At 37.4% G+C, this 15,876-nt stretch overlaps 1 protein-coding gene across 1 annotated transcript in view; it reads left to right on the plus strand.

The window, feature by feature from the left end:
* LOC126234489 (uncharacterized) overlaps nucleotides 1-15,876 on the plus strand; it is a 95,093-nt gene that overhangs the window by 521 nt on the left and 78,696 nt on the right. Inside the window, exons 2-3 of the mRNA XM_049943183.1 lie at nucleotides 6,344-6,454; nucleotides 6,569-6,721. Coding sequence (XP_049799140.1) covers nucleotides 6,344-6,454; nucleotides 6,569-6,721 — 264 coding nt within the window. The remainder of the gene's footprint in view (nucleotides 1-6,343; nucleotides 6,455-6,568; nucleotides 6,722-15,876) is intronic.

The raw sequence follows: 15,876 nt of genomic DNA on the forward strand, positions 1-15,876 counted from the left end.
TAGGTGTGTGAAATGTTACAGGCCATAAGTTAAGAGTAGCCGTAGAGATAATGTGGAGAAAGGAGGATTTGTCAGAAACTGTTTTATTTCAAGAATATTGATATTAGTAAATTTGGCTCAGAGTATCACTCACAAGCTTTGGACTGAAGTAGTATTTCGTAAAGCACCTTTGGAAATTTTAGCCTCCTCTTAAAATATCTCGACGCTCTGTTGTTGCCCCATCTCACAGTAAAAAGCAAAGAAATAATGGTTGCTGGTGATTTTAATGTGGATTTATTGAAAAGCTTTGTCAGTGAACAATTATTGCAACCATGAGTTATATTACAAAACCAACAGTGCATGAGCTGTCTGATCTTGACATAGCAGCATGTTATGTTAAATGCTGAAACTTGTCAAGATTTAAAATCTATTAACACTGAGTTGAGGGGGGTAACAAACCAGTCAAAAATGGATAATTTTAGGAGATTGCTGAAAGACATCAGCTGGATAGATGTCAACAATACTTCTGACTCAAATGGAAAATACATTATATATTGTATACATTAATATATTAATACATTAATACACTTACTTCCTGATTTGAAAATTACATTCCCTTTAAGCTAACTCATATCAAACAGAAGTTAAAAAATAAACTGTGGATTACACAATGAATAAAGGTATCATGTGGGACAAAAAGAAAACTATCTACTACTCAGGAACAGCTCTGATGTCAGCACTGGAATACATTACAAAGAATACTGCAAAATAATGAGGTGATCCAGAAATCCAAGCAGCTTTTATGAGAAAACGATAAGTACATCAGGCAACAAAATAAAAACTTTGTGGGATATAGTTAAGACAGAGACAGGTGTGGCCAGAAAGGAAGAGGAACAGATAGCTCTAAAAATAAACAGGTGCATGTAGTGTTGCAAACCTCTTAAATAAGCACTTTAATTATGTTAGTGATAGCTTGGGGGTTATCAGATTAAGTAAACAGTGCAATGGAATATCTAAGACCAGTCTGTACAAATAACTTAAGTAAAATGGAAATCTACATCTATACTCTGGATGACAGAGGGCAAGTTCTGTTGTACCAGTTATTAGGATTTCTTCCATTCACATATGGAATGTGGGAAGAATACTTGTTTGAATGCCTCTGTGCATGCAATACTTACTCTAATCTTATCTGCATGATCCCTATGTGAGCAATACACAGGGGGTGTGGTATATCCCTAGAGTAATCATTTAAAGCTGTTCTTGAAACTTTGTTAATAAACTTTCTCGAGATAGCTTATATCTGTCTTCAAGAGTCTTCCAATTCATTTCTTTCAGTACCTCTGTGACAGTCTACCTCTGATTAAACAAACCTGTGACCATTTGTGCTTTTCTGTGTATGTTCAATATCACCTGTTAGTGCTATGTGATACGAGTCCCACACACATGAGCAATATTCTAGTTCTAACCAACTGGTTAGGTAAGACTTGAACGAAAAAAAATGGTTCAAATGGCTGAGCACTATGGGACTTAACTTCTGAGGTCATCAGTTCCCTAGAACTTAGAACTACTTAAACATAACTAACCTAATGACATCACACACATCCATGCCCGAGGCAGGATTCGAACCTGCGACCGTAGCGAGTGACACAATAACATTCCAATTTACTTCAGAGAATGCTGTGATTCACACAATTAAACGTTTGTGACATGCCACAGAAAATGCCACTAGCCTCTAATTTGTTTTGTAGTGAATTAAGTACATTGTCACTGTATGTTTAAAGAGCCTTCTCCATATCGGAACCCTCTTAAGAAACCCAAAGTATGTCTTGGACAATATATTATTTGCTGTCAGATTCTTGAGAAAACACTTGAACACGACCTTTTCAAAAACTTGAAAAAGCTGACAAAAGTGAAATTGGTCAATAGTTTGATGGTTTCTCTTTATCCCCCTTCCTGTAAACAAACTTAACTTCAGCATATTTCAGACAGGCTGGAAATGTTCCACTGATAAGAGATTGATTACCCAAATAACCTAAGATACAACTTGGCTAACATGAACATTCTTTGACTAACTTCATTGTTATGTTATCATAACCACTAGAATACTTTGGCTGCAAAGATTTTATGACAGATGATACTTTGGGAGAAGTGAGTGTCATGATGTTGAGAAACAGCTGATATCATTAAAATTGAACAAAACTCCAGCCTTGATGGAATCCATGTCAGAATAGAAGAATAGCTGACCACACACTGGACAGGTATGAATACAGTAGAACAGTTCATAATGGGAGGGAACCTCCATGGTATACAGTCACTATAAAGAAATAGAGATTACTACATAATAGGTATGAAACAAAGCATAGGGCTATAGACAGGGAGATGCTGAATGAAACACGTTTGGCTGTCAAGAGAGCAATGCGTGATGGCTTCAGTGACTACCGTAGCAGAATATTGTCTAATAAAATTTCACAAAATTCAAAGAAATTCTGGTTGTTTGTAAAGGCTGTTAGTGACACCAAAGTTAAAAGAAATTCTGGCTGTATGTAAAGGCTGTTTGTGGCCCCAAAGTTAATGTCGAGTCCCTAGTGAATGAGACAGGGACTGAAATTGAGGGAAACAGAGCAAAAGATGAAATTCTTAAGTCCATTTTCAAATATTCATTTACAAAGGGAAACCCAGGGGAATTTCCCCAATTTCATCCTTGTACTACAGAAAAGACGAATGAAACAAATATTAGTGTCAGTGGTGCTGAGAAACAGCTGAGATCGTTAAAACTGAAATACTGAATTTGAGGTTGAGTAACCCCTCATCTAAGTATAATCTATTGTAGATCCCTTGAACAAAAAACCGTGCCCATGTCTTGGAAAAAGGCACAAGTCACACCTGCCTACAAGAAGGGTACTAAAAGTGATCCACAAAACTACCTTCCAATATTCTTGACACTGATTTGTTGTAGAATCTTAGGACATATTCGGATCTCAAATATAATGAAGTATTTTGAACAAAATGACCTCCTCGATGCCAGCATGCATGGATTCCAGAAACATCAGTCATGTGTAACCCAACTCACACTTTTCTCACGACATACTGAAAACTTTGGCTCAAGGTAGTCAGGTAGATGCAGTGTTTCTTGATTTCCAAAAAGCATTTGACTCTGTACCACACCTACACTTTTTGTCAGAAGTATGATCATATAGGGTATCAAGTGAAATTTGTAACTGGACTGAGGACTTTTCGTAATGAGGATGCAATAAGTTACCTTGGATGGAGAGTCATTGTCAGATGTAGAATTAAATTCGTGTGCTGCCCTAAGGAAGAGTGTTGGGATCTTTGCTGTTCAAGGTGTATTTAATGGCACTGCAAACAATATTAATAGTAACCTCAGACTTTTTACAGATGAAGCAGTTATCTATAATGAAGTAGTATCCGAGAGAAGCTGCATAAATATTCAAGTAGTATCTTATGACCGTAAATCCAATAAGTCACTGCTGGAATTGGCCAAATCATACAAGTACCTGGGTGTACACTTTGTAGGGGTATGAAATGGAATGGTTACATAGGTCTGATCATGAGTAAAGCAGGCAGTAGTCTTCAGTTTATTGCTAGAATACTGGGGAAGTGCAATCAGCCAACAAAAGAGTGCTTACAAATCACTTGCATGACTGATTTGACAGGGAACTAAGGATATCATCACGAAGTACCTGTTGAGTAAGCAGTCAGTCTTTATCTGATTGGGAATTAACTACAAGTTGTGTTCCTCAAGATTTCATCTCATGTCCATTGCTTTTTGTTGTGTACGTTAATGACCTCATGTATGTTTCATTGTCAAATGCTTAGGGTTTTTTTAATAGCATATGATATAAACATTGCAGTAAATACCAAGTAAAATAAAGATTTAGAAATTTTCACTGATATTAATAAAGGGTTTAAAGCTAATTCACTGTTATTGTAAAAAGCCACTATATGTAGTTGAGAACTTTTAAGAGATTTCATTCTAGCATGTGTATAGCATAAGATGATATGCAGTTAGAAGAGGTTGACAGTGTTAAATTTCTGAAGTAACAACTCGATGATAAAATCAGGTGGGAGGGACATACCACAGAACTGCTGAAGTGCCTGAACAAGTCTGCATTTGTAATGCGAAAGATGTCACACGTAGGAAATAAATATTCAAAATAACTTCATACTTTTCTTACTTTCTTTCTATTATGTCATATGGAATAATATTCTGGGGTAACTCATCAAACTGAGAAAAAGTTTTTAAAGTGCAAAAGCATGTAATAAGACTCATTTGTGGTATAAATTCGAGAACATCATGTATAAATATTTTCAAGGACCTGGATGTTCTGATCACTGCGTCTCAGTATATTCATTCCTTAATGAAATTTGTTGCAAATAATATCTCTATTTCCAATCAGTAGCTCAGTACATAGTTTCAATACTAGGAATAAGAACAATTTACATAAAGATCTAAAAATATCTTACATTGGTCCAAGAAGGCGTCCAATATTCAGAAACAAGCCTTTTCAATAAATGAACAGCAACCATTAAAAACTTGGTTTCAGGTAAAGGATGGTTTAAACAGAGCTTGAAAGACTTTTTGGTAGGCAACTCCTCCTACCCTATAGATGAATATCTTAACAGCGACTGTCAGACCAGCTTAAATAAAAATATCTGTTACATTTGGTCACCACGTCAAAATTAGGTATTTTCTGTATGATAATTTATTAAAAGTGCATAACTATGTTCCATACCGACAGTCTATTCGTTATGTAAATAATAGCAGTTCCAGTTCACTGTAATGTATTCATATATTTTGACCATCTCCTGACAGATGTTTGGGGAATTGTGTATTATATTCAAATGTTCTATGTTTTTTTATGTTATACTTTCTGACATGTTCCACACTCATGAGAATGATCAAATTTTTAGGTCTGTGTAAGGAAAACTGAATATAACCTAATGTAATCTAAATCTGCTCGAGCCACTTTCACCATTTAGACGATGTTGTGTATTAGTAGATGAACAGAAAGAATGTGCAACATCGCTATTCTGACAACACTTTATGCCCAGTGGGTTGTGAAATGAAGGGGAAAGAAACTGGTACTGTGCTATTCTTGAGCCTCTTAAATGCCACAATGTGATACTAGGAAATCTTGACTGGAGTGCTAGTAATGAAAGGTATGAAGTAGCCCACCGTGCAGCTTTTTATGTGGCTATCAACTGCTCAACACCTCAACTTTATGGTAGCTGTTTATCTTTACTCTTTCCATTAATTAAATTCAGACATAGTACTGTAAACCAGATTAAATTTATTTCTTCCACAACTCTTTGTCAGTTTCAGCCATGTAAGTGCTCCATGTCACTTAGCTTAGGGTTAATCAATATGAAAATTTTCATAACATTTGTATTTTTAGTCATTGAAAGACTTAGTCTACATATAGGCCTACTTATCACCTTCAGCTGCTTTGTCAAGTTGATTTGTTCCAACTCCTTAGTTTGAGTCATTTATAGAACTTATTCAACCTTTCTGTTTAGTCAACATACCAGTATCAGCTTCATTTATTTCATTTCATTATTTGGTCCATTTTGATTCATTACATACTTAAGTAGTATATTGAGTATAGCACAGTCAAATTTGAGAAAGAAGGAGACAGAGAGAGAAAGAGAACAAGAAAGAAATCAGGTTACAAAAAGCAGACATAAGGTGCGAATAACAAAAACAGTGCAGTTTAAATTTAGTCATTATTACATAGTCCATTAGTTTATTATTCTGTTAGTTTATTCTAATGTTACATGTATTTCAGAGGAGTACAGACACAGATTGTTTATCTTTTTTTAGATCCACAAAGGGATATTTATTTAAAGAGGAGATATTATGTGTTCGTCCTTAGTGCTGTTAGGCTACCTGATGATGTCTTCATATAGAAACATGTGCTCAGACATAGAAACATGTGCTCAGGCATGTTAAAGAATGTGTACATATGTCCTTTTGCTTTGTAATCAGAGCAGCATTTGATCTCACTCAGAAATTTGTTGCCATAAATATATGATAAACTTTTTATTTTATTCTTTTTATCTGCAAAAGGTAGATGTTGGAATTTGTACATTAAGTTGCTGCTAATTTTGTATTGGCTGTGAATGTCATATGGAGTAATCTACACTGCACTGCCCATGTTTAACTTACTTGTGTCATTTTTCTTTTCTTCATTTTATCCCATTGAGTAAAACATTTTTTAAATGTTTAACCTGAGAATAATTAATCGTAAATTCACATGTGCTAGTTCTTCAAATATCATACATTTTTCTGTGACATTATAAAGCATAATCTTAGCTAATTTATCAATTAAGTCATTTTTTGCAGGTACACTTTCTGACATATCATTTGCGTCTACAAAGTCTACGCCATTATCCACAAATGAAAGTCTGTTTAAAAAGCCAGAACTATCCAGCACGCAGGTTACTGCAGCTCTAGGTATGTAGGCCCCCTGTTATGAATATTTTATTATAACACATCATATGTAATGACTGTAATCAATGAGTCTGAATATGAATTTATTGTGTGTAAATATTCTGTATTTACTTCCAGGTGGGATGCAAATACAGCATCTAAATCATGATAAAAAATTTATGTTAGTTGATGCTGATGACACTATAGTCTATAGCTATAAAGAAGCATGTTTTGCTGAGAAGACACAGAGGAAAGAAAAAGTAACAGCGCAAGCAATAACTGGAATTAACGGTAGTTGCAAATTTTCTTTGTAGTTGGAGTAAATGAAAAAAATACTGCCAAAGATCTTGTCAGACATGAGGCATTATCTTAGACCATTAATGGTGCACAGCACTTCATTACTGTAATTCTTTATTATAATGAATGAAATAATTACTTTTCATTGTAATGTTTTGATCAGGAAAGGAAGTAAAAGAAGATTACAGCAGATCTGAATAGGGAGTTGAATAAAGCTGCACATATGTTCAGTCAGATACTGATAAGGTTTCATAAGTGGTGTAAATATTGTTAATTGCATTGAATGTTCAGAAGCATAAAATCGTGTGTTTCGCAAGACAGTAAAACATACTATTCTATGAATAAAATGTCAGTGAGTCATAGCTGAAATCAGTCAACCAATAAAGGGGATCTGAAATGGAATGGTCACATGGTCTCAGACACTAATTGGATTTTGGTTTGTTGGTAGGCTACTAGGAAAATGCAGTCAGTCTTTAAAACATTCATGTGACCCATCCTACAGTAATGCTCAAGTGTGTGGGACTCTCACCAAAGAGGACTAACAGGGGATACGGAATAAGAAGGGCAGTTCAAATGTTCACAGGTATTTTGAACCATGGAGGAACATCACAGAGATACTGAAAAACTAAACTGGCAGATGCCTGAAGCCTCACAGAGAGTGCAAAGACAAGATTAATTGCATTATGCACCAATGCAAACACACTGAATGGTACAAGATGAACCCCTAAGCCGGCCGCGGTGGTCTAGCGGTTCTAGGCGCTCAGCCCGGAACCGCGCGACTGCTACGGTCGCAGGTTCGAATCCTGCCTCGGGTATGGATGTGTGTGATGTCCTTAGGTTAGTTAGGTTTAAGTAGTTCTAAGTTCTAGGGGACTGATGACCAGAGAAGTTAAGTCCCATAGTGCTCAGAGCCATTTGAACCATTTTTTTGAACCCCTAACATGTGATACAGGTGCAATGAGAAGTACCCTTCACCATGCACTTCAGTTTACATTGTGTAGGTCTATATGTAAAAAAGCAATGCTAAAATTTATTGTTAGTAACTAGGCTGATGTTCATTCCAAAATGAAAGTGGAACTAAAGGCAGTTTGGAACCATCATTGTATGTTGCCTTGTTTTTATTGAAATATATATGATTCCATTCCAAGATTATTAAAATATCTCAGAAAGAGAACTAGTTGTACTAACATATTAATGAAAGTGCGGCCTAAGCAGATTGTTTTTTTATCAGATTTGTTTCTTATATTTGTGTCTCTATTACCTGCTATTTTTGCCACATAAGAATTTCTCAGGTTTTAGGGAATATAAATAAGACAACTAATAATAATGATTGAAGTAAAAAGTAGAATTTTAGACATGTTAAAGGCAAAGAATCATAAATAAAATAGTTAGTAAGAAACATTCTGAGAAACTTTGAGAGCACTCCCTTGAAAATGTAATTATCAGCATGCAAGACAGTCAGATAAGAATTGGGGGGGATACTTTACCCAGATATCAAAGAAAAGTTAGATTTGGAAGGAAGTGATGTGATATGCATTTGAAAAGTGAAGTTTTTGATTTTGTCCCCATCTCATCGGGCTCACATTTCATCAGTGACCTGCCTTAACACGAAATATAATGTCCTTCCAGCATATTACGTGTTGAAGTTTACTGTACACCTGTATCTGTTTAACAAATTGACTGCCATGTGGGTGCTGGCAGCCACAGAACATCATGCCTAACACCATGTGACTGGCATGGCCTGTTGCTGAAATGTCTACCGTTAAGCTTGTGGCAGTCAACATGTTAAGGATACAAGGTACTCATAAATGGTGGAAAAATCGAAATTTTTTTATGACTTTATTAAATTCTATAGTCTTTCCAAATTACATTGATATACAGGGTGAAGCGAAATTCGCGTACTCGGGCTTCACAGCGATAAAAGAATGTCCGTCACAAAATTTCATCCGGCGGGTACATCCGCCAGAAAAAGGACGTTAGAAAGAGTAGCAATCTAGCAACACTGTAACCACATGTATGGTAACTACCTGTGTCAGAACATACTAGCTCTGCTGTACAGTTGGGGCAGTGGATAGTGTTTTGAGTTAGCATGCAGGAGGTCAAGGGTTCAATCCGGGGTTGGGGTGCACTTTTTTTTTTTTCTAGTTTCATTCTGAGATTTCATACTGTAATACACACCGTTTCTTAGGTCACATGTATCCTAAATTTACATTTTGTAACACTTACCATAACAAATACTTGCTTAGACAAATAAGAAATAGACAGTTGAAACAAATGACCTGTCATAGGACAGAATAACTACTAAAACAATATCAGTTTTGAGACGCTAAAGATAATAGCTCAGTACAATAACACAACATGTTTTTTATTTAGTAAATGTAGTCCAGGAGGTACAGTATCTGGCATCTTAATCATCAACAGCAATTGCAGTGGATCCTGTGTAACACATTTGCACCTACCTGCTACAATTGTAGAAATGGAAGATTGGTCAGCTTTGAAAGTAGCCATTTCCACATCTTGGGTGTGAATTTATTTGCACCACTTCATCTACTAGATGCGAAACCTGTTTTCTTTGTACCATCCTTCAGTGGTCCCATAGATTAGTTTCAACTATTATTCTTGCTTTATTCAGGTCCGTTACATTTCATTAGGAGCTTATGTTACCAGTAGGACTAAGCAATGTGCTTTGCGAATAATGTCCATACTCGGTTACTTTTTGTATGTGTTATCACCATGGTCCCACTAATTATACCTTTCAACACTGTGTCTGGTAACTGCATGCTGTTTAGTAAGTATCTCAATGCATTGTTATTATTATTGTTATTATTATATCAATGGGATTGTGGAAACATCATGTCTATTACGGTTAGCGAAACTGTGTAATTCAAAATCTAACCTTTCACAATTAGCGGCGTCGGGATGAATCATGCAGAACAATATCTGTCAGAGGGGTAATGCGCGTTAGGTGGAACAGCGCTCAGGACTGACGGCATGTTTATACTGTAAGCAATGTCCACCAGACAGGAACTAGTAGCGAGCGGCATAACGCGCTCGTGACAGAGTCCAATGTACACGCATACACGTATCGAATTTTCTGATTGTAAACCTCTAAACCAGTGTGGCAGACATATGGTGTACACAAACGATGAATACGTGGATGTGCTTCTGGTCCTTGGTGTGTCTGATAACCAGGCTGGTGTTGCCGCTCGTGAATATGCTGCTAGATATCCTTGTCAACGCATTCCAAATAAAAAAGTGTTTTTTTGTCTAGATCTGCACCTTTGGGAGTCAGGTTTTCTTCTTCCACAGTCGCTTGACAGAGGTCGTCCACGGACTCTCCGTACTCCAGCTACTGAGGAAGGTATTCTGGAGGTCATACACCAAGAATCTCAGCGAAGTTCACATAGCGTAGCAAGGCAACTGCGTGTCTCCTGCACATCACGATCAGTGGATGCAATTCTGTGAGTGGTTCCAACAACAACAGGAAGCCAACGATGACTTCATGAACACCATAATATGGTCGGATGAAGCAGCATTCTCTCATGAGGGTGTCTTCAATATGCACAATGTCCACCATTGGTGTGAGGTTAACCCACATGTCACCCACGACCATGGGTGTCAAGTGTGCTTTGGTTTCAATGTCTGGGAAAATTGGGCGACAGGTGTTTGGGCCCCTACATGTTGCCTGACTGATTGACTGCATGAAGGGATCATGCATTCTTCTCAAACTATCTGCTTGATGCCCTGGAACATGTTCCACTACATGTTCAGCAGAGGATATGGTTCCAGCATGATGGTGCACCTCCATATTCTGGAATGAATGTGCGACAGTATTTGGGCAGATCATTTTCAGGGGAATGGCTCAGACATGCAGGTTCAGTTGTATGGCTACCCTGTTCACATGACCTAAATCCCCAGGATTTTTTTCCTGTGGAGACACCTGAAGGAGCATGTGTACTCTATTCTGCCGACGAATGTGGAAGAATTGGTAGCATATGTGCATTCTGCTCCCGTTACTGTGGACATAGCTTTGCTGTGAAGGGTCCAGAGCTGTATGATCCGATGGGTTGCGCAATGTTTGGACCAGCAGAGATGTCGCTTTGAGCATTTGTTGTTCTGAGGACAACATATTCTGTTGTGAAGGTCGTGCAGTTATTAATATGGACATTAATGTTGTCACTGGTTGCTAACATGCGACATCTGAGTGCTCACATTACATGTAGTATAAATGACTAGTAGATGATGTGTTATTGTACTGTGCTATCATCTTTAGCATTTTTTAATTGATATTGTTTTTGTAGTTATTCTGTCCTATGACAAGTCATTTGTCAATCAATGTATTCATTGTTACAAAATGCTGTAAATTTAGGATACAGGTGACCTAAGAAACTGTATATTACAGTATGAAATGTCAGAATGAAATAAGCAAATATATAAAAAAAAAGTGCCCCACCCCTCATCGAACCCTCGACCTCCTGCATGCTAACCCAGAACTCTATCCCTTGCACCAACTGTACAGCATAGTTAGCATATGCTAACAGAGGTAGTTACCATACATGTAGTTCCCGTGTTGCCAGATTGCTACTCTTTAACATCCTTTTTATGCTGGATGTACTTGCCGGATGAAATTTTGTGATAGACATTTTTTTTATCGATGGCACGTGAGGAGTTGTGCTGTGAAGCCCGAGTGCGGGAATTCCGCTTCACCCTGTATACATTATAGGGTTTCAGATGAAAAATGACCTATATATACCAAATTTTAAAGTTACGGTCATGTATGCCACCATGCCCCCTTTATTTCTGTTACAGTATTATTTTGAAAAGAACTCTGAACTTTCTGTTTCCAGTGATTATACGTATGATACATTGTATATGTTGGTAACAATGCAGGTGTCTAGTGTCTGTAAATGATTATCGTTACTAATATTTACTTTTGTTTTGCTGAAGCAGTTTGTTCACATGTTACTGAATGTTTATTACCAAAGTGCTACATATATTTATGGAAGTACATATCCTTTAGTGTGCAATAAATGCGAACTATGCCACACATTAAGAAATTCCAAGGTAACCAGTTCACAAACAAAGCAAACCACACTGTTGAAAGTAACCTATGTATCAGTTCTTCAGGGAAGAAATTCCCACATGGCACCCCTCTTGGTGATTCAAATTTGTGTTAACAATGACATTGTTCAAACAAATTTCGGGCTTGCAGCCGATCGTCGTTCAATACTTCAAACGATATTTCAACTGGGCACCTGCCAATCATCTTCAGGTGAGCCGTCGCAGACTGGCGAAAACGTCGTCCGTTTTCGCCAGTCTGCGACGGCTCATCTGAAGATGACTGGCAGGTGCCCAGTTGAAATATCGTGCGAAGTATTGAACGACGACCAGCTGCAAGCCCGAAATTTGTTTGAACAGTCAATTCGCCGGGAAAATTTTAAAATTCACAACAATGATATTGTTTGTAGTGGATTTATTGTTGTTGATGTGGGCATCTTATCTTCTTTGATAAAGGAAGTGGCGAAATGTAAGCAATGTGATGGTGTAGGCTGTCTGGAAATAACTGAACTACAAAGTAGCAGAAAGGTTTAGCGTTAAAATTAGTTGTTCTGTGTAGACCATGTAATAAATCTACCTTAAAAATGACTTCGAACATTATACATAATTCATATGACATGAATTTGAAGTTAGTGTATGCAATGTGTGCAATAGGAAAAGGAAAAAAGGCTGTTAAATGGGTTTGTGGTTTGATGGATCTTCCTCCTCCTGCCAGTAGGTTCAGCAAATATGCCAAAAATACTTTTAGGTGCCTTGATGGTTGTGTCTAAAGCATCTGTGAAATGTGCAGTAGAAGAAACTGGAAATGTTAGTGGAACCGGGGACGTCGCTGTTGCACTTGATGGGACATGGCAATGGCAAGTCAAGGACATTGTTCCTTGAATGGTGTTGTAAGTGCTACTTCTCTGGAGAATGGAAAAGTTGTTGATGTTGAGTGCGTATCTAAGTACTGCCACATGTGCCATGGTAACACTGAAGGAGATATTGAACATCAGTGTTCTACGAATTATGATGGTTTCAGTGGAGGTATGGAGTGTGATGGAGCTCTAAAAATATTTCAGAGGTTGGTGCTTGTTTATAGCATTAGATATAAGAAGTACCTAGATGATGGTGACTCTAAAGCTTTCAATAAAATTAAGGTTATGGTGATACCTGGTAACAAAACTGAAGTGTTGCGGACATGTGCAAAGAGGATGGGTGCTACATTGAGGAAGCTACGAAGAGAAATGAAAGGAAAGCTGCTGTCTGATGGAAAATATCTGTCTGGCTGAGGCAAATTGACAGAAACTGAAATCGACTTTCTTCAGAGTTATTAAAGACTGGCCGTTAGATGAACTGCACCTCTGAATGATGTTACAGCAATGATAAAAGCTGTATGGGCCACTTACTTTCATAAGTTGTCCACAGATGACCACCCTGTTCATGGGCTTTGCCCTAAAGGAGCAGATTCTAGGTGTGGTTGCCAAAAAGCAAAAGAAAGTGGTCAAATATACCATCATAAGTACTCTCTTCCTGAGCTTGTTATGAATGAAATAAAACCAATTTTTAGAGACCTGAGTGACCTTGTTTTGCTTAGTAAATGTCTTCATGGGGGCACTCAGAATACAAATGAAAGTTTCAACCATTACCCAAGAATGTTTTTGTAGTACTAAATACATTAAAATTTGGTGTATTAGATGCAGTGATATGTTTCAGTGATGGAGTGATAGGAAGGTTGGAAGTCCTGAGAAATTTAGGCATAAAATGTGGCTCGAATATGGAAGTCAATTGCTTGCGTGTGACAGACAACGGGTGCACGAAGCTGAAAGATTCGCTCTTCAAGTTACCTAAGAAGCAAGAAGTGCTAAAAGGAATGCCAAGAGGAAGCTTGAAGATGAAGAAATTCTGCAGGATGAAGACTATGCTTCAGGAATGTTCTGAGGCACAGTTTAATTTGACTCATATCTTCATTCGCAATTTCCCGCAAGTTGCATTTTTCAGAATTCAGGTTCAAACATTTCCTAAAGTTTATAAAGCATTACTGTAATTTTTTTGTGCAACTTGCAATAGTCCATACTTATGTAGAGACCTAAGCTTTATTGCAGACTTGACTATATTATAGAAAAGATAACATTTTATTAGGAAAAAATTAAAATGTAAGATGTGATGTTTTTTTATCCTTGTAATATACATAATAGGTGGAATTAAATAGGTTTAGTGCCTCAGCCATCATGTCATGCATATCTGGTAAAAATTTGGTCTCCTTCAAATGTATAACATTGGATTAAATGGTACCTCAACTTGGGAAAAAAATTGTATCAATTTCTGTGTAATTTTTTTAATAACCCTAAGCAGTTTCAAAAATATTCAAAATACTTCTAATTTGTTTAGAAAGTGTGCTGCATTACCTGATATCAGCAAAAAAATCTGTAAAACATATACATTATAAACAGTTCCTGAAAGAAATAGGTGTTGATTTTTACATAATATTGAGCCAGAAAAATTCACATATCATGCTCTCATTTAGATGCAGCACTACACTTGTCTTTGCTGTGAGTTACAAATTGTTCCACACAACTGTGAATCATCTTATACATTTGCTTATCAATTTGCTGTTTCAGTTCTTTAACCATATCACCGGGAGTGCTGTGCTCTTCACTTTTGCAATGATCCAAAACAGAAAAATTCAGAAATTTGAGGTCAAGGGATTGTGGTGGCCAATGTACACATCCTGCCCTCCCTAACCGTTTTGGACCATATTGGCAAGTTATCTGCAGCAAAATTTGCTGGTGCTCCATCATGTACCTACCACATTCTCCAAATGATGGCCAAGGATGAAGTTTAAGCCCAATTAGATGGTGAATTAATGAAAAATCTTACATTTCAAATGAATGTGTTATTTCAAGGACAATATTTTACTCTGAAGTCTTAATCAAAATCCGTATGTTTCAAGTGCATTTGTTCTTTCTAGAACAATATTTTATACTGCCCCCCCCCCCTCCCCCCCACATTAACCCTGGACCGTGCTGTAGGTGGGGAAGCTTAGTGCCTCAATGACACAGAAAGCCATAACGTATGTGCAACCACATCGGAGGAGTATCTGTTGAGAGGCCAGACAACTGTGTGGTTGCTGAAGATGGGCAGCAGTCTTTTCAGTAGCTGTAGGGGCAATAGCCTGGATGATTGATTGATCTGGCCTTGTAACATCAATCAAAATGGCCTTGTTGTGCTGGTACCGCAAATGGCTGAAATTGAGGGGAGGATACAGCTGTAATTTTTCTCGAGGGCATACAGCTCCACAGTGGTTAAATGAAGATGGAATCCTCTTGGGTAAAACATTCCGGATGTAAAATAGTCCCCCATTCTGATTTTCGGGCAGGGATTACTCAGGAGGACATTGTTATCAGGAGAAACAAAAGGCATTCTACAGATCGGAGCATGGAATGTCAGATCCCTCAGTTGGGCAGGTAGATTAGAAAATTTATAAAGGGAAATGGATGTGTTGATGTTAGATAAGATGGGAGTAAGTAAATTTCGGTGGCAGGTGCAACAGGACTTCTGGTCAGGTGAATAGAGGGTTATAAATACAAAGTCAAATAAGGCTAATGCAGGAGGGGGTTTCATAATGACTAAGAAAATAGGAATATGGATAAGCTACTATGAGCAGTATATTGAACGCATTATTGTAACCAAGATAGACATGAAGCCCACACCAACCACTTTAGTACAAATTTATATGCCAATTAGCTCAGGAGACGGTGAAGAGATTGAAGAAATGTGTGATGAGATAAAAGGAGTTAATCAGATAGCTAAGGGAGATGAAAATTTAATAGTCATGTAGGACTGGAATTCGATAGTAGGAAAAGGAAGAGAAGGAAAAGTAGTGGGTGAATATGAACTGGGGGAAAGAAATGAAAGAGGAAGCTGACTGGTAGAATTCTGCACAGAGCATAATTTAATCATAGCTAACGCTTGGTTTAAGAATCATGAAAGAAGGCTGTATACGTGGAAGAGACATGGAGACACAGGACTGTTTCAGACTGTTTATAAAGGTAAGACAGAGATGTCAGAACCAAGTTCTAAATTGTAAGACAATTTATTGGTTGTGAATT

Source organism: Schistocerca nitens, chromosome 2, assembly GCF_023898315.1.
Source record: "Schistocerca nitens isolate TAMUIC-IGC-003100 chromosome 2, iqSchNite1.1, whole genome shotgun sequence".
Classification (NCBI taxonomy): Eukaryota; Metazoa; Arthropoda; class Insecta; order Orthoptera; family Acrididae; genus Schistocerca; species Schistocerca nitens.